General features: G+C 47.7%; 2 protein-coding genes across 6 annotated transcripts in view; one reads left to right on the plus strand and one right to left on the minus strand.

The window, feature by feature from the left end:
* Ddx11 (DEAD/H-box helicase 11) overlaps positions 1-1,487 on the plus strand; it is a 29,232-nt gene extending 27,745 nt beyond the window's left edge. For both annotated transcript variants that reach the window (NM_001427601.1, XM_087566572.1), the window contains 1 exon segment: positions 68-1,487. In NM_001427601.1, the coding sequence (NP_001414530.1) occupies positions 68-103 (36 nt within the window). In that variant the 3' untranslated portion in view covers positions 104-1,487.
* Positions 373-21,256, minus strand: Smokwl6 (sperm motility kinase W like 6). 4 transcript variants are annotated; one of them, XM_087569055.1, is made up of 12 exons: positions 17,367-20,805; positions 13,851-15,689; positions 12,810-13,543; positions 12,356-12,490; positions 11,827-12,020; positions 10,720-10,855; positions 7,795-7,996; positions 4,573-4,808; positions 4,116-4,277; positions 3,777-3,926; positions 3,093-3,437; positions 375-456 (listed from the first exon to the last, which is right to left on the minus strand). In XM_087569055.1, the coding sequence occupies exon 1, from the start codon at positions 20,712-20,714 to the stop codon at positions 19,269-19,271; it is 1,446 nt and encodes a 481-aa protein (XP_087425181.1). In that variant the 5' UTR covers positions 20,715-20,805; the 3' UTR covers positions 375-456; positions 3,093-3,437; positions 3,777-3,926; positions 4,116-4,277; positions 4,573-4,808; positions 7,795-7,996; positions 10,720-10,855; positions 11,827-12,020; positions 12,356-12,490; positions 12,810-13,543; positions 13,851-15,689; positions 17,367-19,268. The 4 variants fall into 4 exon arrangements, with proteins under 4 accessions (XP_087425180.1, XP_087425181.1, XP_087425178.1 ...); XM_087569052.1 differs by having other exon boundaries at positions 10,599-10,855; positions 12,810-15,689; positions 17,367-21,256; XM_087569053.1 differs by having other exon boundaries at positions 3,603-3,926; positions 10,599-10,855; positions 12,810-15,689; positions 17,367-21,256.
* Between the last annotated feature and the right edge of the window lie 5,314 nt (positions 21,257-26,570).

Below are 26,570 nucleotides of genomic sequence, written 5' to 3' on the forward strand. Positions count from 1 at the left end.
GATTTCTCCTGTGCCCTAGGCCTTCTTGGATGGAAATGGGGCTTCTCACACCTTTTTCTCTCTGCAGTTCCATCGAGAAAAGTCACACCCATGTCTAGGGTAAGCTTGTGTTTATTTTCTGTGCTTGACCCGGCCTTCGTATATGGCCTAAGAAGGTGCAAACCATATGCAGACTGCTGTGTGCACCAGCCTTCAGAGGCCGTGCCCTCCAGTGTTTGGACTCACATAGAGAAGCCACAAGGACAGAGCCAGAACATCCTGAAGACACCACGTTCCCGGAGACAAGAGTCTCACTGTAGCACCTGGCTCAGGTTCAGCTCTCTGCCTTTTCTGAGGTGAGGCCCGCCTGCCTCTGACCCACGCCATTTAAGCTTTCCTTGGCCTTGGACTCCCATCTCAGACACAGATGTCCTGTTTCAAGCTTTATTGCCTGGCCCAGAATTGTACACACATCATCTGTCCAGAAGAGAATTTGAGAAAACAATGGGGACATACTTAATATTGAAAGAGCTGACATAAACTGATTTTTCTGAAGGACCCTTCACAAAGACTTGGACCCTGGTCATATACTTCTCTATACCCCATAAAGGAAGAAGCATTGATCCTATCCACAGCTCCTCAGGCCTCTGTGCTCAGAACAACGTTCCCCTGTAAGACATGTCATGGGGCAAAAGGGTCTCCATGTTTTTCATTTTCTTCTGTTGTTCCCTGAACATGAACAGCTCCTTCATGTTCAGCAGTGGCTGTCCCTTATATGACCTTCGGGAAACTCAGGAGCCATATGCCCTTGGCATTTAGGCAACACCCTGGGCTGCAAACTGAGAGGAGGCAAGAGGAGGCAGAGGAGAGAGTGCAGGCTTGTCTTTCAATGGTGCTTGTACCGCTTGCAGCTCAAAGGGGTTCGATCCTTGAATCCTCCCCAGATTGAAGTGCCCTCACACCTGGGGGATGTTTTGAGACAGACAGACCTTCACAGGGAGACACGTTAAGATTTTGTCACTAGCGCAGGACTTTAGCATGCACTGAAATGCAGCTAGAAATCCAAGTTCTAAAAGGACCCAGAGAATGACAGCCTCTGTAAACCTTGAAGGATTGTCACTGGGAATCTACTCATCTGTTACCTGCTTTCTGAAATGGCAATGTTCCCAGGGTTATATCATAGGAATATCATCCAGGTATCATGCCCAATTAAAACATTGATTGAATTTTGTGATCAAGTATGAGAATTTTCCTAAATGCAATTGATATCATGATAATAGATATTTGTCTAGAGACAGCGTGCAGTGTGAGCTATGTAAAAGCATTGGGGAGATGCAGTGGGAGGAATAATTGATTCAGGTCATCAAAGGCGGCAGCAGGCTGCAGAATGAAGAGACCCAGAGACCTCATTTGTTGTGTGACCTCCATCAAGCCACTTAGAGACCTCCACACCTTAATGTGTTATTCACTTATTAAAATGTTTGTTCCATTTCCCTTATAACCTGAAATACATTGTCAAGCTCAAATCATTGAAAACTTTTGATATGAGTATCTGTGTCCAGCCTAAAACATAGAGATCAAAGTGCCTACCTCATCCTAAAAATAAAGCTACTCCATGTCATTTCTCCCACTGATCTATCTCCCCAGTGCTGGGAGACAGCATTTCAGTGCAGGATTCCTCCCCTCATCTTCATTCTGTAACCCAGCCCTTCTTCCTGAAGTTTCTCTATGAAGTCTTCTATGGCGGCTCAAGCTGGACCCAAGTGAAAAGGATCCCCGGGGACCAATCTCACCACTCTTGTGCTCACGCCCTAAGCACAGTGGAATCCTTGACCTGGGTATCTTTCTGTGTGTACACAAGGAGGCCCTACCATTCTGCCCTTGCTGGACACATGGAAGCTCCTCATGTCTAGAGAGGGTCATCTGCAGGACAAGCCTGGGCTGCTTTGCTGAGGCCTGCCAGCTTTTCCAGCCTCCCAGGTGCCCAGTGACAGGTGAAGCCTCACTTAGGATTTCCTCCAGGGTGTTTCTAGAGAGCAGCAGAGCCCAGGGGGTTTAAGAAGTCTATGGATCACTCAAGCAGGATCATCTGGATGTTGGATTTGATAAGGAGAAACAATGTACAGCTGCAGGACGGGGATCCCAGGCAGAGGAAAGAAAGGACTTGTGAGCAGCAAAGTGTAGAAGAGCTCCGCATAGTGCAGCCCAAAATTAGTGACTTTAGAGACCAGGTTCACGGGCAGGAGATCCTGGAGACATTCTAGGCACATTTTTTGAGGAAAGGGAGGAATGTTTGAGAGAGGGTGAGTGGATGGATGGATGGATGGATGGATGGATGGATGGATGGATGGATGGATGGATGGATTTTTTGTGTTGAACATATGAGCTCGAGGTCTCATCCTAAGTCAGCACCTTCTCCTTGCTTCAGGATCACTTTTTGAAAGTTGCAGAAGCTTCAGAAGTCTTTTTATCTCTTCTTCTGCAAAATGGGGAGCATCCTTGTTTGATGGTTACGTGTCCTCCTGAGGACAGTGAAACTCATGATGGGGCGTCTATGTCAAACCCTCATCAGGTTGCACTTTTGAGGCAACAGCCAATTTTACAAGCCCCACATTCCAGACATCTGTTTTAACAAGCTAAAATCTTCATGGGACCTAGGAATCTTGAGGAAGCATAGAGTTACATAAAGCCAGGGCTGTATATATTATTAAAACAGTGCACACACACCAAAGGATTGCTTTAAGGGTTTGCCAGCTGGAAGACTGGGTAAAGTATTAGCAACATATTACTTGCATGTCATGTGCTGCTGCAGAAAGCCCGGAATACAACTAAAGGAGCCAGGGGAAACCCCAGGATACCTCTTTTCTTCCCCACCCTACTCTCCCAGTGTATGCTATCAGGAGAGCCGTTGAGAAGTGAGCTCCTCAGCCAGTAGACATGTCTCAACCCCTGGCTGAAAGATTTCATCTTTCTGGCTGCATGTAGTCCTAAGTTTAAATCTTATCCTATATCCACTCAGAGGTTATCTTTCTTAGCTTATGTGTCAAGTGGGACACGACTAGCACATAACACTGACAATGTCAGAACTTGCAAAATTCCACCAAATGAGGTACCTGAGGACTGTGGATACCTGGGCACAAGACTCCTGAACCCGGTATCCACAGACACAAGTGTCACATTCCTAGTCCTGGTTGCAACAGCATCATCACCAAGCTTCTTCTGTGGAGTGGGGCCTTCTTCCTCTTCTAGGATTCAAGGTAACCTCTGACCTGAGGCTGTCAGGCTCTCTGTATCCTGGAATCTCTGATGAGACTTTGGATTTGAACTTTCCTCCTGTGCATGGATGCTTTCCAAGTACTTCCTAAGGATGTGGTCCCTCCTTATAGAGCCCAGGCTACTTGGCTGCAATCTACTGCTAAGTGGTGGACATCAGCAAGGCCAAAATGTTTGACAAGAGGCTGAATATGGAGAAAAAAAATGAAGGATCTTGTGTAAGTTGAGAGAAGAATGGTTTCTTGCAGAATATGTTTCCAGCTCTTTTCCCACCAGTCTGCACCTCCCAGACTTCCTAGCACCCCTACCAATGCATAAGAAACCGTCCTTGCTATACTTGTCCCTCTAACCTGAAGTCTGAGCTTTTCGGTGGAGCTCTCCTGTCAGCAGAATCAGAAGCTCACTGAAGTGCTAGCCAAGGAGACATACAAGAACAGAAGGAGGCTGAGAGAGGGGACTTGGGGGCTCTCTGCACTAGGACAGTCAGGCTCTTTTTGGAAAGAGTTAACTTGTGCCATACTTGCCTGTCCAGTGGCATCGTAGTTGTCCTGGGGAAGGTGACAGGGTCCTCAGACTCAAAAGTTTTGATGTTGGTTGCAGGCTCTGCTCCTGCATTGCTAGAGCTGGTGAACAGCGTGGCGTCTCAAGGCCTTTGTTTTCCTCCCTAAGTGTGGCTAAAAAAGGAAACATCCAGTCAGGGTTGTCCTCATAAACACCTCAAAAGTCTAATAATTTGTGGTCAGACCATGACTTCAAGAATGGAGTTGGTGAGCACAGAGAATGTGAGGATCCCAGCAGAACTCTGAGGACAGAGACACAACTACACCTTTATTGATCATATGCCCAGTTAGAGGAAGCATCACCTGTGTTATCCGTGTACTGAAGGCAAGCAAAGAGACCCACACGTAGATCCTGCAGCTTCCCCTACGAAGTTTTCCCCTGGAGACTTGACAGCTCAAGGGCTGGGACGGACATATAGACACATCCACGGGTGAGGATGATGGCCAATGGTTCTTCCTCCATAGCTGGAAAAAATGTGCAAATGTTACTTCTGATGAGCACCCACTCCACTGTGCACAGCCCTACATTCATACCCCAGAGACTCCATTTTAGTGTGACAGTGTCCTCTCCATTTCCCAGTCTCATGGGAGCATCATGAGGAAATGGTGGGACACTGCAGATATGCCCCTGTCCAGAGGTGTCCTCCCACACCTGAGCCTTGCTAAACACACAAGCCGGGTCCAGAACCCCCAAGACTTCAGCAGACTTCTTGCCTCCTTTGTGCAAATGGGGTGTCCACACACCATTCTGAACACTTACTTAACAGTCAAATGCTTGAGATCATTAACACATTTTGATAAAAGTTTCCACGAATCCACTCATCTTGACCAGCAGAGACGCACTGCTCCCATGACTGACAGAGCTCTACCCTCCACCAGGATGGGCTTATGAGGGTCCAGAGATGTCATTTCCACAAGGATGTTCCATTTTCTGGCAAATGAATTCTCAGTGTTGGTTAGAAGGTCTATTCACGATGATCAATGTTGAGATGAACTCTGAAGGGATCACAAGACATGGTGATATGAAAGGCTGGCTCAACATGGATGTGCAGAACGTTCTACAAAACAGTATCCATTGAGTTATTGGAACTCATAACACACTGGACTGCAACTTTGACCAGAGCAGGTGAGGTCTACGTTGAAAAGCTGTGAGTATAATGAGGAGCAAGTCAGCTAAGTGTCAAGTTCCTCTCCTGTGCTGTCTTCCACAGTAGAGCAGAGAATGGCTAAAGCGTGACCACTGATTCCAGACTGTGTGTACCTGTGCTGCCCCACTCTGCTCAGGTACCTTGAACCCAGGAAAACCCCACAACTCAAGCAGCTTCTAATTAGGGGGTAAGCCAGTAGACCCCTCATTGCAACATCATCCAGCCTTTGTAATGTCCCAGACTTGGGGATGGCAAAGAAGAGAGTATGGTGTAGGCCAAGAGGCAGTGCAAACATGACAAAAGGGAAGCTCAAGCCTAAAGGATGACAGGTTAGCTACCAGCAAAGGACCATTCATGCCCTGTAGTGGTGGCTCCTGGGCTTATATGTTTGTGCCTAAAGATATTAGTAGATTTATTTTCATCCCTGGGTAGGCCTGAAAGCTGAAGTGGAATTCTCTAAACTCTGCATCGGTAGGCCCAAGCTTAGCCTTTTGAAAAGAACTATCTAGGCTCCTCAGTACCAAATGAGTTCTCCCAAATTTAAACACACTCGAGCATCACTCATTTGAACACATCACTGGGAATTTGATAGGGTTTCACAGCTTACTAGTGTCTCTTGAAGCACCTCCTTCTCGTGGCTACGGGTTTCCTGAGAATTCAGCCCATTAATAAATTTTACAAGTGGTCTTTTCAACTCTTTCTTGCAATGTGTTTTACAATGGAAGCTGCACATCAAACAAGAGAAGGGAGATGGATGGACCAGTCAACAAACACCTGAGAAAAATGAGACAGTCTGCCAGCTCGAAGCAGCAGGGTCATTGCTAGAAACCAGAAGGAGACATCCCCAGGAACCATGAGCCAGATGCAACTGAGCAAATATTAGAAAGACAGCAAATCTTGGTGATGAGATAACCTGTCAGGAGGTGGAGTGGGGACTTGAGGGCATAGGTCAGGATAACAGCACTGACATTTTTCAAATACATCTTGTCTATAGAGTTCTAAGTTGATATTCATGAATGTTCATATATACCAAAGAGAACAGTAAGTTCATGCATTGAAAATAATAAAATCAAAAGAAAAAAGAAAATAATAAAATCACATGGCTTTTCAGGTGGCATCCTCCACAGGAAGTGCCAGATTGAGTTCTCCAGAGACAGTGACAAAGCTTAATGTACACTATGTCCTCTTGAAAAGCCAGAGAACATGGTTGGCAAGTGGGCAAAATGTGCATGAAATGGACACATTTTTGCATCAGAGACCCTAGCCTATAGTCCAGTGTCTCCTTATATTAAACTCAGAAGAGCCTGAGATTTCCAGACAGGGAAAAGAATAGGTGATCTATGGCTCCCTGTTGGGCCAGAAGGAACAGGCTACATCTCCATTTGAATATCCTCATCTTCCAGCATGTGTAGTACTAAACCCAGCTCATATCTGTGGGAGAACGGACCTTCTGTCCTCTAAGATTTATAAAGAGAAAGCACTGTTATGAGAGCACGGGCCACTGCCACTGTAGAGAAGTACCAATGTCAGAGCTTCATGTCCCTAGATGATATGGTGTTCACAAAGGCCAGCTTGCAGTCATGGTCTCCCTCTGTGTGTCGGAATAGCTAAAACTGAGGATGCTCAAGAAAGGATCTTTCACCTCTGCTTTCCCTCCTAATGCACCTCAGACAATTGAGAGATGGATACCATCCTCTGAGTAGTTTGGAGGGGAGATCTGGACCAGGTCAGGAAAGAATGGGGTGTGAGTTAGCTGCTGTGTGCAATGGGTGGAATTGATGCCTTTGCTCACCTCTAAATGCTGAGGACATGGTGGGGGAGCTGGGAAGACTTACAAGGTGGAGGGACATCCTCAGATAACATTCCCTAGGTCTACTTTATAGGGAGAGCTCACACAAGGAGGAAGAGTCCTGCATGGCTCAGAGCAAAGCCTGCTGTGACAGGCCGGGCTGTGTGGTGAAGTGGGCTCACTGTAGAGCTGTTAGGACACTGGACAAGGCCAACAACTGCCCATGTTACACAAAAGCCTGCTGAGACAGGTTAAATGTGCAGTAAAGCGCGCTTACTCTATCACTGTTAGGAAACAGGACATGGCCAACATCTCTCCATGTCACACAAAGGGAGATGCTATCCAGACTGTGTGCCAAGGTGATGTCTGTGAGAATGACTGAAATGGGTCTGTCTGAGGGGAAGAGTGTTTTACAAAGAAAGCCAGGAGGAAGGAGAGTCTGGGGCCTGTCAACCAGGGCTTCAAATGTGGCCCTTTCCTGTGAGTTTTGATGGGTTTCTGTGTGGTCAGGGCAGTCAACCTCAGGAGAGACCTGCCTCAGCCTGGTGTCCCCTTTCTCACAAGGTCACAGTGTATCATTTATCTCAGTGATGGACAGACATGAGTACATTTACCAGAACATAACAAATAGCCTGTCCTTCCATATATGGACAATTTAGATGCATTGGGTTGTGATTCCAGCAAGAGTATCTAAGTCAGACCAGGAGGCATTGGATGAAGAGGTATGGGGACGTCCCTGACAACAGCTGCAGCAAGAGTGGTAGGACTAGTCATACGCAGCCATGTTTCCAACCTCACTAGCTTTAGGATGTGGTGCCATCAAAGCCTCTGCTCTAGGTGCAGACCTGAGGCTGCTTGGGAGAGTTTCCTTTCACATGATGTAGAAGTTTCCCCGTGCTGCCCCCTGAGAACAGAACCCCAGGACATCAGCCATGCGTGGTGTCAGCTGCAGGACTGAGCTCCCTTTGTGCCCTCTCCTCTCAGAGCTGCTAGGAGTCCCATGACTTAGCATCAAAAGCTCGCCTATCTAAGGTGATCGTCTTACCAGCATGTTAAAGATAAGGTCCACGGTGACTTTCAGTTTTGTCTCTAAGGGAAGGCTAAGGAAGACAATATTAATGGAGGTCGGTGTCTTGACTTTCAGATTCGTGGTGAACCTCTGAGTGCTTCATGTCACGAGTCATGCTAACCGCAACGCCTCGCCTCATCTTCTGGGAGGTAGGACCGTGCAGATTTGTCCCTGCTCCCTAGAAGGTAGAATTGCACAGTGTTAAGGTGGTAGACGGCAGACTCATTTTCTTTTCTGGACTCTCTGTCTACCTTGTATTCATCATGGCAGAGGTACATTGCTCCTTGAACAGGTTGTTGGACATTACAGCAGATGAAGGTCCCATAGAGTAGGGAAGTGTTTCCCAGCACATCAGTGGTCTAGCTCAGACTCTCTGAGAGAAATCAGAGCTTGACCATCACTCCTTGGACACTTGCTCCAATCTCCTGAGTGAAGGACACCGGAATGGGCATGACCTTTGGAGAGTTGGGGTATATTTTGTGTGGAAGGTGGAGGTGGAAGGGAGAAGACCCAGCATGGGTCAAGATCGTGCAAGAAACCCCTGCCCCTTACTTTCTCGACTTCCACCTTCTACAGATGTATTTCTTTACACTGACAATGAAAGAATAGAAAAGTCCCAACCCTGAATGAATCAAGAAGGTTTCACAGTGGAGCCGGCAGATCTCAGGCTCAGAAACCATACTGGGGAAGGTCATGGTCTTAGCTTTAAGTTCACTCTCAGCACTGAGTCTAGATTAGGGTTCCTGGCTTGGGCTGCTCACAGGTAAATAAGAGCATCTTATGTAAGGGTACCCTGATTTGGGCTTGACCATCCTAAAGTGTTACAGATGTACTGTCATAACCACAGAAAGTTCTGGCAAAATAAAGCTAGGGAGAAATATCAGGGGTGAATGAATTAGGATGCTAAGATTCCATGAGACTTAACGCTAGAGAACTAAGCTGAGAGGTTGAGGATCCCCAAGTCAACAATCAAGGCAAGTCTGCAGGAGAGATAAGATTGTCCTGACTGGCATCCAAAAGAGAACAAATTGTTTGTGTGTGCCAAGGCAGATGCTCCCACTCCCCAGACCAGTCCAATACTCCTGCATGTACTGGCACTACCTCAGATCCTTCAGCTTCTTCACCTGCAAAATCTTTTCCAAAAATAGGCAATTGAATCTGATACCTGGTATTTCACCAAGTTTGAGATTTCCATCAATAATAGAGTATTCTCTGATCTCTATAGGCTACGCAGAAAATATCATGCTGCACCCCCGCAAACAATGAGAGAGAGACAGAGGGGGAGGGAGGGTGGGAGAGAGAGGGAGAGAGAGAGAGAGAGAGAGAGAGAGAGAGAGAGAGAGAGAAGAGGAGATAGGCAGAAACAGATGCAAAGACAGAAAGCAGAAGTATCAGACAGACAGACAGACAGAGAGGATAAAGGAGAAAGTGAATATGGAAGTGAATGAGTATATATGTAAATAATATAACATACTTGCAAGATTATAGGCTCTTAGAGCCATACCACCTGTGAAAATTAGGGTAATGTCTGTAGCACAGGATTGGACCTACTCAAAGAAGCACACGGTAACAGAAGGAAATGGCATAGAGGCTGACCAGTCGCTATCCTTTCTTGGAGGAAGGGGCTTCATACCTGTAAAAGGACTGGGCAGTGGAAATAAGAGGATTAACCTGAAGGCAAAGAGTCTGCTGAGAAATCTTCCTCTATGTCTGGAAAGCATTACTCGAGGACACAGTAGAGACATCGTAGTTATGAGCTGATGGCTGAGTGAAAACAGTGTCAGGTATAATGTGGGGAGAAACTGAGCTGGCAGAGAGAACACACTACAAGGCGTCAGCCTTGAGCCCAGGCAAAGTGAGAAGCTGAAGCCTCTAGTCCTGAGTCTGAGAGTTTTCAATGTTGGGAGCTGTGGTGGCCACTGGAGCAATTCATGGTCTTTAATCAGACTCTCAAGCAGTGCAGGAGAGGTGACCTGGAGGGAGAGTCTTCACAGAGGAGTCCTCTAGATGAAGTCCCCTGTGAGCATGTCTGTAGAGGACCTCTTTGATTACCTTAACTGACAATGGAAGGTACAACACTTTGGGTAGTGCCAATCCCTAGGCTTCTGTCCCAGACTGCATGACAGCAGAGAGCTCTAGATGAGCACAAGCAAGCAAGCCTCATGCAGGCCTTTCTTTCCCTCTGCTCTAGACTGTGGCTATGACATGGGTAGTCCCTTTGCACACGAGCCTTGGCTTCACATGGTCATGCAGTATAACTTGGAAGTGTCACGTCACTGTGATAGAAATGCAACTAAAGAGGGTTTATTTCAGATAATCGCACTGACTCCCAAACAGCCCAGGGCAACAGTAGAGATATCTGGTGTTTCCCTTAGTCAGTCAAAGTTATCAACCTCTGGCTCCCAACTCATGCTCAGTGGGACCAGGGGCACACTGCCTCACCCCCTCTGAATGTCTCATCTCCAGTCGTAATGTAAAAATTGCCTTCAGGGAGTTCTCTCAAGCGTCAGAGGGACCTGTGTCAGTGTGTGCCATGTCAGATGACAGCACAGAGGAGTTTCCAGGGACCCTGAGCACCTCCACTAATGACCGTCCAGGAAGTCCCAATCATATTGAGAGGCAAGCCTGTGCTACTCCCCTTCTTCTCTCTTTCCACCACTGCACTGAGAGAAACGAGTGTGCAGCGTCCTTGCTGAAGCGTGGGGGAAGGCAAGGGAAGAGAAGGCGCTCGATAACAGTTGGATACCCAGAGGTCTCACATTTGAGGAATAACCACTGACCTGAACTGCCAGCCCCTCTGCACGTGGCCATTTTCCAAGCCCCAACGTGCAGAGGAATTCTAGGTCTAGGCACTGAAATGGAGGACCTAAATCACACGTGTCCACACTGTGTTTCCCAGACCTCCATCCAACATCTGCTTGTGATGATGCACGTGAGCTTGCTGGACTCAGTGACGGTGTCTCCTGTCTGGCAGACAGAGGCTCTTGGCCTGCCACGGGGCCATATCCAGCAGCATCTTGTGGGAAAGCACCAGGATCTGCAAGGAAGACATGAGAGGATGGGATACCATGGGATGAGAAGGACAGAGTCCCCAGTACCTTGGTCATGATCCAGCCCATAGCTTCCTGACCTGACACTACTGAGATTCTGCAGAGAAGAAGTGTGAACAGACCAGAGGATGAGCTCCTCACAAAGAGAGTCACAGGAGTTAAGTGTGCAGACAGAGAGGACAGCAGAGAGAGTGCATGGATGGTAGAACATCGTAGGATATTGCCATGTTCCTGGAGAAGCATGCTGATACTAGGGAAATGCCATTCAGAGAAGGCTTGCCCACTGAAGATGGGAGCACAGTAAGTGTCTTTCTTCCCTGTGATCAGCTGATGCCTGTCACAAAGTGTAGCTTACTGAGAGAAACAAAGCTAGTGTTCCCAGGGACCCCACCTCATGCTGCCTCTAGGCATCATGGAAGTCTAGCTACTCAAAACACTGTTTTAGTCAGGTTCCTTTTTGACTACACTAAACACGTTCTATAGAAAAGGAGGCTGGAACCCAGAATCCAACAGCGGGAGAACTTCCTGGAAGTGGTGGGCAGGTGTGCACACTGAGCAGTGAGTGTCAGCGTGTTCAGGGATTCACACCACAGGATGGGTAATGAATGAAGAGGGACAGGCCCTCACAGGAGATCCTGAAGAGTCTGTGCAGGGGACCTGCCACCCAGGGATCCCTCAGTCCTATCAGCCCTCCTGGACGCTATTCATCTTAGAACTATGAGTAATATTGAGATGGGACTGAAGGAACTTGGGTTCGTGGGTTGAGAAGAAGCACACGGTGAGAGCCACCTGGGACCTCACCATGTTCCTTACCTGGTCTTTCCTTTCAAGTGTACACACCGTCTGCTCTGAGACAGAAAGTTCAGGTTGGAGGATGGAAAGCTCATCTTCTCACAAGCTGAACTAGATTTTTGCCTCAGAGGCAGCAGCATTAGCAGCAACTACAGTTCCAACTCACAGAGTTCCAGAGGTTGGGCATTCACTGACACAGCAGGTCCCGTCTTTCTCTTCAGACCGTCCTCAGCAACCACAAACAGGGAAGGACTTTGGAGCACAGAAATGAGATTTTGGCTCAGTCCTGTTTTGTTCCTGTCAGGGAAGCCTCATGACCATTAAGTGCTTACTGATGGTCAGAATCATAACTGGAGGCATCTGAAGAGAGATAGTGACAGAAGGTCAGAACACAGAGGATTAAGATAACTCCTCCCGGGGTTGGGGATTTAGCTCAGTGGTAGAGCGCTTGCCTAGGAAGCGCAAGGCCCTGGGTTCGATCCCCAGCTCCGAAAAAAAAGAACCAAAAAAAAAAAAAAGATAACTCCTCCCACCTGTACTACTCAGTGTCTTATTTTCATAGTTAAGGAAAATCCTGGAGAGGGACAGGATATGTGCAAGGACTGACTGTCTGCCTGGAGAGGGAGCGGGCTAAAGGGCTGAGGGACACCCCAGGTCCAGGGGACCTCATGGTGAAATTTATCTGCACTCAGTACCTGCTTAGAAAGTCAACATGCATATATATGAGAAGAATGGTGGAGCCCCATGGAGGAACTTGGCTTCTTTTTTCTGGGATTCCAACATTGTCCTCCTATCAAGATGCCCTCCTCGTCTTCTGACTTTCCCATCACCTGTAAAAGAGGAGTGTACACGTCAGCTCTTTGGCATGTTGTTATACCCAACACCCCCAGGGCCTGAGATCTGAGTAGAAAACATCATTTTATCAAGGAATGAATTACAATAAATTTCCCTTAGGGTGTCCATAGAATTCACAGACTGTCCTCAGGTCTAGTCATTTAAGATGGCCACATGTACCATGGCTACTCTCATGGCCTTCTTTCTGCCCAGGCACAGCCCAGCAGGGCTCTTTTCACAGAGACAGAGATTCCCAAAAACCTGTACTAGGATGACACTCCCAGTTTCATTACCCTTTTTACCTGCTGGACTTACCTCACCACCTTTGTCTTCCCGAGTGCCTTGGACCCTGCCCGAGTGTCAGCTCCTTGGGCACAGCTTGTCCACCACAATAGTGATCCTGGGATCCAGCCCCTAGCGAGGGCCTTGCACATCACTGTGCATAGTGAATGGCAACTGACTAAAGGACAGATCACATGAATGTATAGAGACAGGATGGAAGCTGGGGTCACCTCTCAGAGCCAATCTTCACCCTAAATCCTTGCCGGTAAGAATGAAGTCAGGCCTCTGAAGGGAGCGATGGCTTCCATGATGCTACAGGGGAACAGGGGCAGGCACAGTCCAGGGCATGATGAACAGGCAGCATGGTAAGTACTGAGAGCCAAGCTGTATCAGACAGTGCACATACAGAACACAATCCCAAGGAAATGAAATGGCAGACATCAGGGGCCACCCACTGACTAATCTGTAGAGGCCTCCTCTAGGCTCTTCAAGTCTCAAGACTGAGAAGCAAGGCTGAGGGATTCTGGGAAGACATTGCTGTCTTCTGGTGACAGAGTTGCGACTAGGAGGACACCAGCATAGAATGAAGGTCTGAAGAGGGACTCAGGGGTTAAACCATGTAGCTTCCAGGTAATGCTGGGCCACCCTTCATTTTCACATGCAGCCTCCCACTGTCATGGTCCTCCTGGCCTTACCATCACCTCCGTGATAGTAGTAACTTCTAAGGCCAGGTCTCCTGGATGGAGTCAGGGCAGTCATCCCATGAGCTTGAAGGGCAGAGTAGCCTTGTCAGAGGATAGTCCACTGGGACATGTGCTTCTATAGGTCATGGTAACAACACTGCAGCCGGAAGTGTTGGGGACCATGTCCACCCACTGTTCATGTCCTGGGTCACTCTCACAGGGCTCAGGATTCTCAGTAGCCCCCCCTTGATCTTGGGCTTTACATCAGGACACCAATGTCATCTGTGTTTGCTCCCCCATTCCTCCTTTGTCTCCTGGCCCTAATGAGGACAGACTTCATTCCCTAGACTCTAGACTCTGTCCACAGCACTGCAGCATCTCCCACTCTTACCTCCCCCAGAGCTTGATTTTGGACATTTTCTTGGGTATGACTGAGAAGTCTCTGTCCACTCTTGCCTTGAGCACTGGAGTCTCAGTTGGATAGGATCAGAGTTGCAGATGTCTGTGGTCTACTCTTTAGTCACAGACAGGGAGAATATGGAACCTTAGATTAGCATAGCGGTCAGGCCAGGTTAAGAAATCTGCAGGGATGTAAGTGTTCAAGATTCTTCTGAAGATAAGCGCAACAGGGAAGAGGAGGCCTCCTTCCTTTCCTGTCAGCAGTATCTCTGGAGCAGCGATGGCTGCCCTGGTGTGACCTGCACTGATATGGGTTACGTGTGCTTTAGGAGGTGGTGAGCCTCAGGGATCCTGGTGTTGCTAGAGGTCACCAGAACACCTGTCCCCTCCTTCACCTTTACTCTTGGGTTCTGGCCATTTGGGTGTGAATGCTGCTCTCAGGCAGGATTCTGGGGCACACAGCAGCATGTTTCACAGTAATTCAAGCCTTAGAGGTTCCCTCAGAATTCGTGAGACCTACAAGTGATCAGGATATAGGCATCATCTGGGGCTCCCCTTCCCAAATGAAGAAGCCTATGCTTCCTATTTTTCTCATTGGGACCCTGAAGTCCAGGGAGATAAGCCTAGTTTGTTCCCTGTGCAGCTACACAGACTGAGTGCACCCCAGACTTCACACTCTCCCACTGTGGACCGAAGCATCCACCATGCAAAGCTCCTGGATTCCTGGGTGTTGGTGTTGACTCTGATCCAGGAGTCACTCAGGTCTCACAGGTGAAGTCCACCTCCTTTGTGGCCTGAGCTTCTTTTGTCGGCATTACAAGGTGCCACCATCATCATTGCATCCAGCGCCCTACTGTCATAGTCCTTCTGTCCTCAGTGTCCCAGTACTGACAGTAGCACCCTGTTGGGGCAGACTTGGTATGTTCATATGGAGACCAGGGTATCACTACTTCACTGTCAGTCACAGAATGGCCTTGACAGAGGACACGTCGTACAAGCTTTTCAGAAGTAGATGTGGAGAGCGCAGGTCCTCAGCTGATCCTGCAGCTGGCAAAAAAGTCTTCCAGAGCCTGTGCAGTCCTGCATGTCCATACAGACATGCGAGCACAGAGAGGTCCAGATCCTCTTTTCAATTGTGTTACCTGACGTCTGGAGAAAGACTCAGGTCTGACCACGGGAAGGAAATGTCTTCACCTTGATAGGAGATAGAACCAATGGGGGAAGAGGAGGAAAGAACACTGCTTAAGTGTCCTATGAGGATGGGTGACATTTGGTCTCGGCGTAGAGGCATTGAGGGCATCTGCTCAGGTTTTGTTCCCTGATTACCAAATGCTTTTGGCAGCTGACAAAGAGGCCCTGCTCTTGTGACTGGAGTCCATGTAGAGAATTCTGTCTCATTGTCCACACACTGCCTTACTGGGTTGGTTGCTGTCTTACTGGCCAGAATGCAGTCCACTGTGGTGGGAGTCCAGTCTCTCCCACTTCTCCAGAGGGTGACGCTCCACACTGATACACTGATGGAGCTCAGCACTGGGTGTTCTTCTCAACCCCAGGGAGACGCTGAGGTGGCCCATTAGAGCGTTGACCGTTGTCCCTCTGCCGGGCACCACACCATCCCATTATATTCCACCTGGACATTTGTTCCTGTGAACAACAGCCTCACATATTCCTGCATACCTTGCTCAGGGAGGAGGGTTTTACTCTGTGTTTCCAGTTCAGCGTTGGTATTGAGATGTGATCCTCTGCAGTAATGACCACCTGCCCTCATCGTCAGAGAGCTATGTCCTTCCTGACCCCACATGCACCAGCTCCTGTAGGACGGAGGCGTCATCTGCAGAGGAGAAGCAGAGGAGGGAAGGCCTTAGATGCAAGGTGAGGGAACCCCAGGTACCATGGACAAGGGCAAGCCCACCTTTGCTGAGAACTTCCTACTGCATGAGATACCCCCGTGTAGATTACAACTCTGGTAAGAGCCAAAGCGCTCAGGAGGGAAGGACACTGGGGAAATGCAGAGACGGGAGAACTGATGGGCCATTGCCTTGTCCTGAATGACTAAAGCCTGCCCTTGAGACATGCAGTGGCCATCAAGAATAGCCAAGGCCATCGACTACTGGAGGTCAGCAAGTTGTGTGTCAGGAAGCTAATGGAACAGCACGTCCTTTAGGGCGGGGAGGGAAAGGGGTCACATGTGCCATTGGGCTTCGTCTCATGCTGACCCTGGGATAGGGAGAGTCCGGACCCTCTATGTCCTGTGCAAACTCAGGTTCCATAGGGAATCCATGACCATCCTCTGCAGATGAGGACAGCAGTCATGAATCCCAGAAATGAAACCAATGGAGAACAGAATCGATGGGGCGGTAAGTGGCTGAGACACCTGATAGAGGACTGAGTGAAAATGTGACAGGGCACAAGGTCAGGCCATGTACTGTTCCTTGAGTGAGTACAGCTCACCCCCTGATGTGTCTGGCAGGCCAGAAAGGGATTGCCTCTCCCCACCCATCTCGGTTGGATAATTTCCTGTCAATTTGGTCAACTTAAAGTCATTGGGGATGAAAATGTCTTGTTGAGAATATGCCCTTATCAGGTTTGAGTGTGTCTGTCATACGTTTCATGATTAGTGACTGGCTGTGAGTGTGTAGGCCAGTTTGAGTGACAGCCCTCGTGGGAGTAGGGAACATGCCAAGGAAATCCTGGTGAAGAAGCAGGTGACAAGCAGCCTTCATGGACTCTATTGTTGTTTCTGCCTCTAATTCCTTAAGTTACTATTACTGACTTACCTCAGTGTAATAAAAAAAATCTTGCCTGGAGAACGCTAGGGAGACCAGGGCGAGCAGATGAGAGGGAAGAAAGACCCCGATCAGTACACCCGGGCCCCTTTGGAGGTTTATTGTTAGAGCAGAATGAAATACCTGAGACACTGAAGGTGTTCACCCAACATTACCAAGTGTGAGTTGGAAGGGAAACACACATTAGTGCTAAGGAACAACACCGGTCCAGGGGGGTTGCCTGGTGACACGTTTTAACTAGAATCACCACTGGCTTTGGCACACCTACAGGTATAAGTGAGAGAGGGTGGAGCCCCACAGCTGGATCAGAGCCTCTAGATTCTGGGATGCCACTATGATCCCCGTTTCTAGTTGGCCCTGTTCTTTCCCACAGTTCTGACCCCTCTCTTGTGTTTTCTGATCCTCAGGCACAGGGCAAGAACCCTTTGGGTATTTTCCTCGTGTGGACATCAAGAACGCCAGAGCCTGAGCAGTATTACGAGTTTCTGGATGTTTCACCTGAAGTAGACGTACAAACAGCTTCCCCTTGGGTGACCACAAACACTGCACTGTCACAGAAAGACACCATCATGTCCAGGGATTCAGGCTGGCAGCATGTCACATGGCTTCTCCCATGGACCTCTGTCCATTCCATTCTTCCCTCCCAGGCTCTGACCGGCTGTGGCCTTCACAGAAGTGTCTCCTTGCTCCCTGGACTACCATGCATTCTCTCTGTCCCTTACCTTGTTAGATGTTTTCATGTGGCCCTACACCACCATTTTTGTCTTCCTGTTTTTCCTGGACTCTGCCAGTATGTCTGCTGCTGGCGACAGGTAGGTCTTCAGGCCTAAAGATCCTGGGATCCAGCAAGTAGTGAGGGCTTTGCACACAGCACAGGTTTCGTGAATGTCTTCTGACGGGAGCACTGATCACAGCCTGACAGAGTCAGCCTCGAACACGGGATTGGATCTCAGACCCCGCTTTCACACTGGAAGTCTCGAGCATTTAAGTAGAGTGAAGTGGGGCCTGTGAGAGAAGACAACTCCAGCAATGACGTGGGCACAGGTGACTGTAGACGGAGCACATGGGCAGGCCCAGCCCAGAAAGCAAAGAGCAAGCCAGATGGCTCGGACACCAAGCCCTGATGTGCCGAACAGCCCACGGCCTGGGAACAACATCCCAAGGAAACCCAGTGACATTGGTCACAAGGCTACCCTCTGACACATAAGAGGAGACCCTCCTCCAGGCTCTTCAGATGTGGAAGACTGAGTGTCAGAAAGATGGTCAGAAAGTTCTTGTTTCTCAGTCACTGAAGCCTTCGAGGTTCACTCACAAGGTTTGCAGCTTTCTTGGGCTCAGAGAGACAGATGTGCTGTGTGCCTGCCCCAACCCTTCCCACAGGAAAGCAGCTCACACAGGCTGACTGAACTGCATGGCGGCTGACCTTTGACTTTGTGTTCCCTGGACCGCCCAGCACAGAGACTCAGCACGCTGTCATGGTAGACAGAAGCCTGGACTTTCCTAAGCTGCAACACTTGGGAATGCTATCCTGCATCACATCCCGGAGGCAGCTGGAGCTCTCACACCTCAAGCTCACTTTCAAAGTCCCAAGTCTCCTGCTGTCAGCTGCATACAATGTCCCAAGCTTCCCAGGGTGGTCTCTCAGGAAGACAGCAAGCTTCCGAGTGAGACCTAAGGGAGCTTGTCTAGTGTGAGAGGCCATGAAGGTTCATCCGAGGTCTGCACAGGCGTAGGAAGCTGCCTTGTTCTCAGTCAGAATGTCCTGTGGCCTGCACAGGAGCTGCCCAAGACAGCACATGCACTGAAGGCTTAGTTAAGCTTTGAAGAGCAGAGCTGTGTAGAGATGCTTCCCCATCTCTGCTCCTTGTGTGCTCTGCTCACAGGGAGCGCACTTCTCCTTGTTGGTAGCTCGATCAACTGATGGAAAGAAAGGATAGCTGAGAAGGCCAGGGGTCGGTGTCCCAAAGGAATCCGTGGGAGGTTTTGTTTTCCTGAGCCTGGTGGCCGTGAAGGTCCCTGCACTGGTGAGGAGGTGGTTGGAAAGACCAGCATGGTGTGGTATGCCCAGGCTCTGAATGCCACTGTGGAGATTCTCATGACTCTGCAGCCATCTCCTCTCTGAAGGGCAGCAGGATGCACAGGAACTTGGTATCCAAGCAGCAGTATCAGACTTCACAGGACTTGGTTTACTCTGCCTGTCCAATGGAATTGTAGGGAGACACTGAGGTGGCCCCTTTGTGTTTGACCATGGTCACTCTGCCAGGCTCTGGGTCCCCAAGCAGAGTCTCTATCAGAATATATTCCCCATGGACAACAGCTCCACACATCCCCTTTCACCTTGGCAGTACCCACAGCTCTTGCTGATTACTGCTAGTGTAGCTGCATCAGATAGCACCTAGGCATGGTCCAGCCGGATTTCCTCTTGAGGTGGTGAGCCCAGGATCAGGGTTTAATCCAGCTGGAGTAGAAATGCATCTGACCATCCCAGGAGACCCTAGAAATGTACACCTTTCTGATTTTTCCAACAAGAAGACACGAATAAAGACAGAGAACACACAACACAAAGCAGAGATTGCGCCTCTGATGCCTGCTAACCCTTCATTTGTTTTGGCCTCCTGCCTCTTTCAGGGGAGCCACTTTCTTGGAGGATGTATGCTGGGTTCTTTTCCTTCAGAGCCCTGGGGGCAACAGAGCCCTGACAGACACGCCCTGATGCTCTTGCCCAATCTCTTGACGCATCCAATATTCTGAGATGTTTCTATGTCAGAGTCTTGGTCAGATGGCACAGACAATCTATCCTCCAATATGCTGCTGCAGATACGTGGGTCAGCCACAGGTCCAGAATAAAGGGCACGGATAGAAGCACTGTTCTTCTTGTTGGTACAATCTGGAGAAATGGGAGGCATGGAGACACTTCTGGCCACCTTGTATCCTGACAGTGCCAAGGCAACAGACCCATGCTTTCCTGAGGGCCTGATGTGGAAGAGGCTAAAGTTGGGCTCACTGGCCCTTCTCTTTAGGGGAAGACCAGAGATGGTGGGATGTGCTGGCGATGGGGGTGGAGCAGGGCACGGATCCACAGGCTTGGCTGAAGTGGGAGATCCAAGCTCAATCCCTTTGTTTACCTGGTATTTTAGAATCAAATATGCCCCCATTGGTTCATCGTATTTCTTTCTTTGAAGGGATTCCAAGATCTCATTGGTTTTAAACCCCATGCCACACAGCATGTCTATGATGTTGTAGTCTGGATCCATCACAGTTGGGACCTTTAGTTCACATTTTTCGACCCATGGATGTCTCTCAATATCTTCAATGGATGGCCTCATCTCTGGGGAAAGCGTGAGGATCTGATGGATTAGATTTTCAAGTTGCCCAGAGACATGAGATGGAATGTCATAGGTCCCAGTGGAAATTTTTTTCTCTATCTCATTCATTGTGCTTCCTCTGAAGGGGTAGTACCCGATGATGATGAAATAGAGGAGCACACCCAAACTCCACACATCGGTCTTCTTGGCATCATATGGCTCCCCTTGTATGAGTTCTGGGGCATAAAAGCCCTTGGTCCCACACCGCTGTTTCAGTAATGTGCCAGATCTACACTTGGTGGCCAGGCCAAAGTCGATGAGTTTTACATTACCCCCCTGATCCCTGAGGATGTTCTGGGGTTTTATGTCTCGGTGGGCAATGTCGAGGCTGTGGCAGTGCTTGACGGCTGACACTATCTGTCCGAATGTTACCTTTGCCTCTTCCTCCTGCAGCGGCCCCTCCTCCTTTATTATTTCAAACAGGTTTGCTCCTGGAACGTACTCTGTTATGAAGTTTATGTGCCTTGACGTCACCAGAATCTGGAAGAGGCTGACGATTTTTGGATGGTGCAGTGTCTCCAGTGTCGCTATTTCTGCCAGGATCCCCCTGATGGTCTTCTTGTTGAGCTCTACTGTTTTGATGGCAACTAGTGCCTCGGTTTTTAGGTGCAAGGCCAGTTTTACGGTGCCAAATGAACCCTTGCCGAGTGTGAAAAGCACTTTGTACTGACTTTCCATAGTCTTCTTTTTGGAGTTGCTGGCCATGAGGCTAAGTGTTCTCTGTGCTCTAGTGCACACAGGTTGTGATGTACAAAACCCGACAACCAACAAACTTGACAGCTGTTAAGGAGTCCCACAGGTTACTAAAACCAGCTCCCTGCTTTGTATGGACAAATACAACTAGCAGGTCCACAGTCTTGTGCAGAGGGCTCTCATTCTTCCGTCACAGTGGCTCTTTGTGAGGTCATAGGGAGAAATGCAGCGAGCAGAGAAGGCTGTAACCCACTATGGCTGTTTCCACTCTGGGCCACAGGGACCTTTCCGATCTCATGAAAATGTGACTACCCTCTGTGAGCTTCTGCTTCAGCAGATCAAACAGGCAGATATTTACTTGTTTAGCAGTTACAGGCAGCAGAGTGCTTCAGTGGCCCTCATAGCTGGACTTTTAAGGATGAGGTACATTTTGGACAAGTGTTCTGCAGAGAGAGGCTAAGTCATCACCATGTGTAACTGAGAGCTTTTCTACCTAGCATCTTTGTTCCCAGAACAGGACTCTGAGAATTAATTATTCACAAAGAAATGCCTAAGCCATAAGCTGTGGCCCATTGTCCAACTAGCTTGTTAGTTATATTCTAGTCTATGTCTGCCACACAGATGGCTCTCGCCCCTCAGATTCGTGTTTCTCTCTTCCTCAGAGTTTAAGGTCTAAGGAGATAGTCTTAGGTTTATAAATGTGCAGGTCTCCACTGCCTCTCAGAGTCCCATCTCTCCCTGCCTCATGTCCTACCTCCTGTGTCCTGCCTTTCTTAATTGGCCATCAGCTTTTTAAGGACAGGTGATGCTTGCACACAGTAGCAAAGATATTCTCTTTATATATGCCTCTCCCTATAGTCCAACTAAATGCCATCTCTAACATTAGTAAACTACAGTCCAGGGAACAACTATGAAAAACAGGAGATAAGAATTACATTCACAGTGTCCATTCTATCTGTGTTGGGCCACATTAGGAAAAAACTACAATCAGAACTGTCTTGGGATTGAGTTTGAGTTTCTATACATCAATCATCTTCTGTCAAAACAGGCATTTATAAACCTAAGACTATCTCCTTAGACCTTAAAACAAATTCTCAAATACTAAGTAATTTAAGCTTAAATGTGAGACTGTGACTCCTTCGTCTCAGAGACCTGAGTAGGAGTGAAATGGCCTGTGTATGCTACAGGTACAGGCCACGCATCTCCAAATCTATAGCAATGACAGGGACAGCTGACTGCCCAGACCGTCACCAAAAAGTGTCCAGGAGTCTTTGCAGCATCCCTCTTGAGCCTTCCAGCCCAGAATATCTGACAGACTTTTCTGTGAAGCAGGAATTGTTAAGGACTCCTTATTTGTCTTGGCAGAGCTTGGCCATGGCTCCCCTGCGTCTTATTTGTCCCCAGCCTACACAGCATTCTGACTGCAGTTTAGGCAAGCACAGTTTCTTGCCTAGTGCCTAGCTTATCACATCTGAAGCAAACTAATGTAGAGGCTCTTCAATGCTCATAACTTCTTTGAAGTAGTGTCGGGGTGCTGTCAAGAACAGACCTATCTCACTTTAAGAGCCTTTTATGAATAAAACCTCTTTAAATGCCACATTCTGGAGTCGTCTGAGGCTTTTGAAGACTGTCTACAGTATATCTGAGTTGCCTGTGCATGATGGAATATGAGGGTGATTAATCAGCTAAAGAGGATTTGATGGCGTCTGTTTGAGCTGCTAAGGCTTTCCTAAGTTATCTTCGACTGTATAACCAAAGCTGAATAGGAATTTTCAGCCATACTATTTCAAAGGATGGCATGGATCCATCCTGAGGATTCTGTGGCCACCAAGATTTATTGGCAATGTTTACCTGAAGTCTTGGCTGGAGACTTACTTGTGTCAGTCAGTCTGAGTGCAGTTCCCATGTAGAGGGACCAGAAAAACAAATTACCTGTTTCGTTGGTCTTCATGATTTCTTTCTTGTCTGTAGTGAGGGTCTTCAGGAGGTCTCTCCCAGTCAACTCTGGTTTTTATTAATTTTGAAGGAGTCCACAGTTTTTCTTTTCCTGTTGAAACAAGATCCTCTTCTCTTCCCCTCTGCAGCAGCTGGGCTGGCTTCTCTTCTGAGGTTATCATGTATTCGTGCTCGTCTAAATCGGCAGGCCTGTCTAAGATCTCATGCTTTTTAGCAGCTGCATTATCTGTCTCATTGGCATTTTAAAAATTCAAGTCAATAAAGCTTGATTTAAACTGTCTTGGTGGGATCCAAGATCCCCCTTTTGTTCTATGAGCATTTTCTTATATTTTGGTTGTGAGCCTAGCCTTTAACGGCTGAGCCATCTCTCCAGCCCGAGCATTTTCTTTAATGTCCTGTGAGGGCTCTCCATATTTGCTTGACCTGTAAGTGGGTAACATATGACATTTTTAATGCTATAATGGGAAATGTGAATTATAATGGGAACAGATGTTAAAGCATCATTAGCTCCAGGCTACAAAGGCATTTCCAAGATAGCCACCCTCTCGAAGAAATGAGCAATTTCAAAACCATCCCTTTCGGAATTCAAGGCTGAAGCTTCTTAGAAGTCTGAATATGTATGCAGTATATGATGTATCGACATAGGTGCATGTTTTAAAATTTCAAACTCTACAAAAAGAAACACATAACCTATTATAGGATGCTGCTTTAATATGTCATTATTAAGCAGAATCTGGATTCTTAACTGAGAATATTGAGCCTCTGTGGGCTGCCAGTTTTCTCCCTCAAGCCTTTGTGTAATTTTCTTCACTGGAAATAGTTTCTGCTCTCATTCTAGGTTCCGGATCAGAGTCTTTCACGACTTTATTCTGATTTTAAGAATCCTTTCACCTCTGTTCTATGGCCTCTAACCTAGCATTGCTCCTGTTTCTGTCTTATCGAGGTCTGCTTTATTCTGCACCTACTTAATGGTGATATAGAAAACTGCAATCATTACTGAACATATTGTCATTTTTTGTTTACAGTTGAAACAAAATTATATGGGGTCCAAATGCCATTGATCATTGTATTTTTCTCCATTTCTTCTTTTTTTTTTTTTTTTTTTTTTTGGTTTTTTTTTCGGAGCTGGGAACCGAACCCAGGGCCTTGCACTTCCTAGGCAAGTGCTCTACCACTGAGCTAAATCCCCAACCCCTTTTTCTCCATTTCTTAATGCAAAAATATTTGCTTTGCTTTTGCGCTCTCTCTCTCTCTCTCTCTCTCTCTCTCTCTCTCTCTCTCTCTCTCCTCCCTTTGGAGAACTGATTATATTAGTTACAAACACATTTCTTTCTACAATTTATATACCCAGGTTCTTTCCTCTTTTACTGCTTTCATGTTGAATACATTCCCCTTGAGTTTGTTGGGGCTTCCGCCACAGCTCTGCAGGCTCCTGAGGCCAGCGCATGTCTATGGCCGCTGGCTTCCACCTCTGCTTGGTCCAGCAGGCTGCCCTTGGCAGTTAGGGGGCTGGAGCTGCTCTTTGCCCTGTATCTGCTGCCCACTCTGGGAAGGTAGATCAGGCTCTCAGAATGCTACTGCTCTGTTTTTGTCTAGGGGCCATTGCAGGCTCCTCCCACAGGCGCATGCTGGGTTCTGACAGCTGAGAGAGACCTTTGATCAGCTCTGCACCCTTCAACTGAATTAGTTCATGAGCCTCCAATTAGAGCCCCGGGAGGGAGCTGCCCTGAGGGATCAGTAGAAGAGCCCTTATTTTCTCATCAGGTTGTTTATTTCTTTTCTTCTCTTTCCTTTTATTGGATATTTTCTTATTTATATTTCAAATATTCTCCCCTTTCCTGGTTACCCCTATGGAAACCCCCTATCCTATCCTCCCTCCCCCTGCTTCTATGAGGGTGCTTCCCCACTCACACACACACTCCCTCCTGCCTCTCCACCCTGGCATTCCCCTACACTGGGGCATCAAGCCTTCACAGGACCAAGGGCCTCTCCTCCCATTGACACCACACAATGCCATCCTCTGCTACGTATGCGGTTGGAGCCATGGGTTGCTCCATGTGTACACTTTGGTTGGTGGTTTAGTCCCTCAGAGCTCTGGGGTGTCTGGTTGGTTGATATTGTTGTTCTTTGGGGTTGCAAACTCCTTCAGCTCTTAGACTCCTAGACTTAACTTATGAGACAATGCCCATCCATATGCATCGACTGTTCACAGACTAGCTTATAACTTTTATAACTGGTTTATTCTGATAAATGTCTGCCACAGTTTGGGTACCTGCCTCAGTTGCATGAGTCCGACTTCCTCAGATTTCAGGGTCACACTCCTGCTCTTGACTCTTTCCCAGGATTCTCTCCTTCTGCTGCTGGTCTTCCCTTCTATCTCCTGCCTCAGCCAATAGCACAGCAGCTTTACATTGGCAGGAGATGCTTCTACAGAGTACATAGGAGTCTCTCTACATGGGGGTTTTGTCAAAGCCACATTCACAGGCTTCTGGTTTTGTGATCTGAAGGAAGAAAGGCAGAAAGATCCAAGGCATGAGGAGCTCTTAGCCCTCTCTCATATGAGCCTGTAATTCTTTGTTCTGGTCCAGAGTCTTGCTTCCAGTGTGCATTAAAGGACCAAGTTAGATGTGAAGTCCCAGGAGAGGTGGAGTCCTCCAGATTATACTTGGCATGAAGATACTCACCTTGTGAGGAGCACTGAGGTGTCTTGGTACTCGTCTTCAGGCTCCTGTCACGACTCTTCATCTCAGGGAGTCTTGTGAAACCACTGAGTTCACTCCTTACAGGCAAGAGAATGGAGTTTTTAGTTCATTCTCCCTCGTGATCCTGTGAAATGATTTGCCCTTAAGTCACTTTTCCAGAGAATATCAGGACACCTCCTAGAGAACTGCTTCAGCCTCTGGACTGCTTCTGGAGATTTCTCCAGATATTCCTGACTCTTTGTACTGACTGGTTTTGTGTGTCAACTTGATACAAACTGGAGTTATCACAGAGAAAAGAACCTCAGTTAAGGAAATGCCTCCATGAGATCCAGCTGTAAGGCATTTTCTCAACTACTGATCAAGGGGAGAGGGCCCATCCCATTGTGGGTGGTGCCATCCCTGGGCTGGTGGTCCTGGGTTCTATAAGAAAGCAGGCTGAGAAAGGCAGTGGAAGCAAGTCAATAAATAACATCCTTCCATGGCCAGTACCATGAGATGACCACCAAGAACAGCAGCAGCAGTGAAGTACAAGGCAGCTGGAGCCTAGGAGATAATGTGTGTGCTATAAAGTTCAGAGCTGAAGAAGTGATCCAAGCCCTTGGAGAAGCCCAGAAGATCATGAGTGGATCCCAGGCATTGGATGGTTAGAGTTTGATTTTGCTTTTGATTGTGACTGTGCCCTGATAATTTTCCCTCTTGAAGGATGAAAGTATTTTAGAGGAGTCCACAGTTAAGAGACTTTGAAAAAAAGACTTTGAATTTTAAAAGAGAATGGATATTTTAAATGGATTGAAATTTTAATATGTAAGAATTTGTAAAGACTGTGGGACTTCTAAAGTTATTTAGATCTTGGGGATGAATAGGAAAGTAAGGGTTCAGGCTTAATGGTGATACATTTGTGTGTCAAATTGACAAGGAATCAATTGTCCTGGCTGGTTTTGTGTTCAACATCTTTGAACTCTGTAGGGCTGGGCTCAAGCATAGCCTTTTGAAAATGTCTATTTAGGATCTTCAGCCCCAAATGAGGTGTCCAAAATATAAGCAAACTCTTGAGCATCACACATTTGAACACATCACTGGGAATTTGATAGGATTTTGCAGCTTACAGTTTTTCTCTTGACTCACTTCTGTCTCATGTTCAAGAGTTTCCTTGACAATTGAGCCCATAAATACAACTTTGCAAGTGGTCTTTTCAACTCCTTCTTGCAAG

Source organism: Rattus norvegicus, chromosome 9 (assembly GCF_021556685.1).
Source record: "Rattus norvegicus strain SHRSP/BbbUtx chromosome 9, alternate assembly SHRSP_T2T, whole genome shotgun sequence".
NCBI classification, from domain to species: Eukaryota; Metazoa; Chordata; class Mammalia; order Rodentia; family Muridae; genus Rattus; species Rattus norvegicus.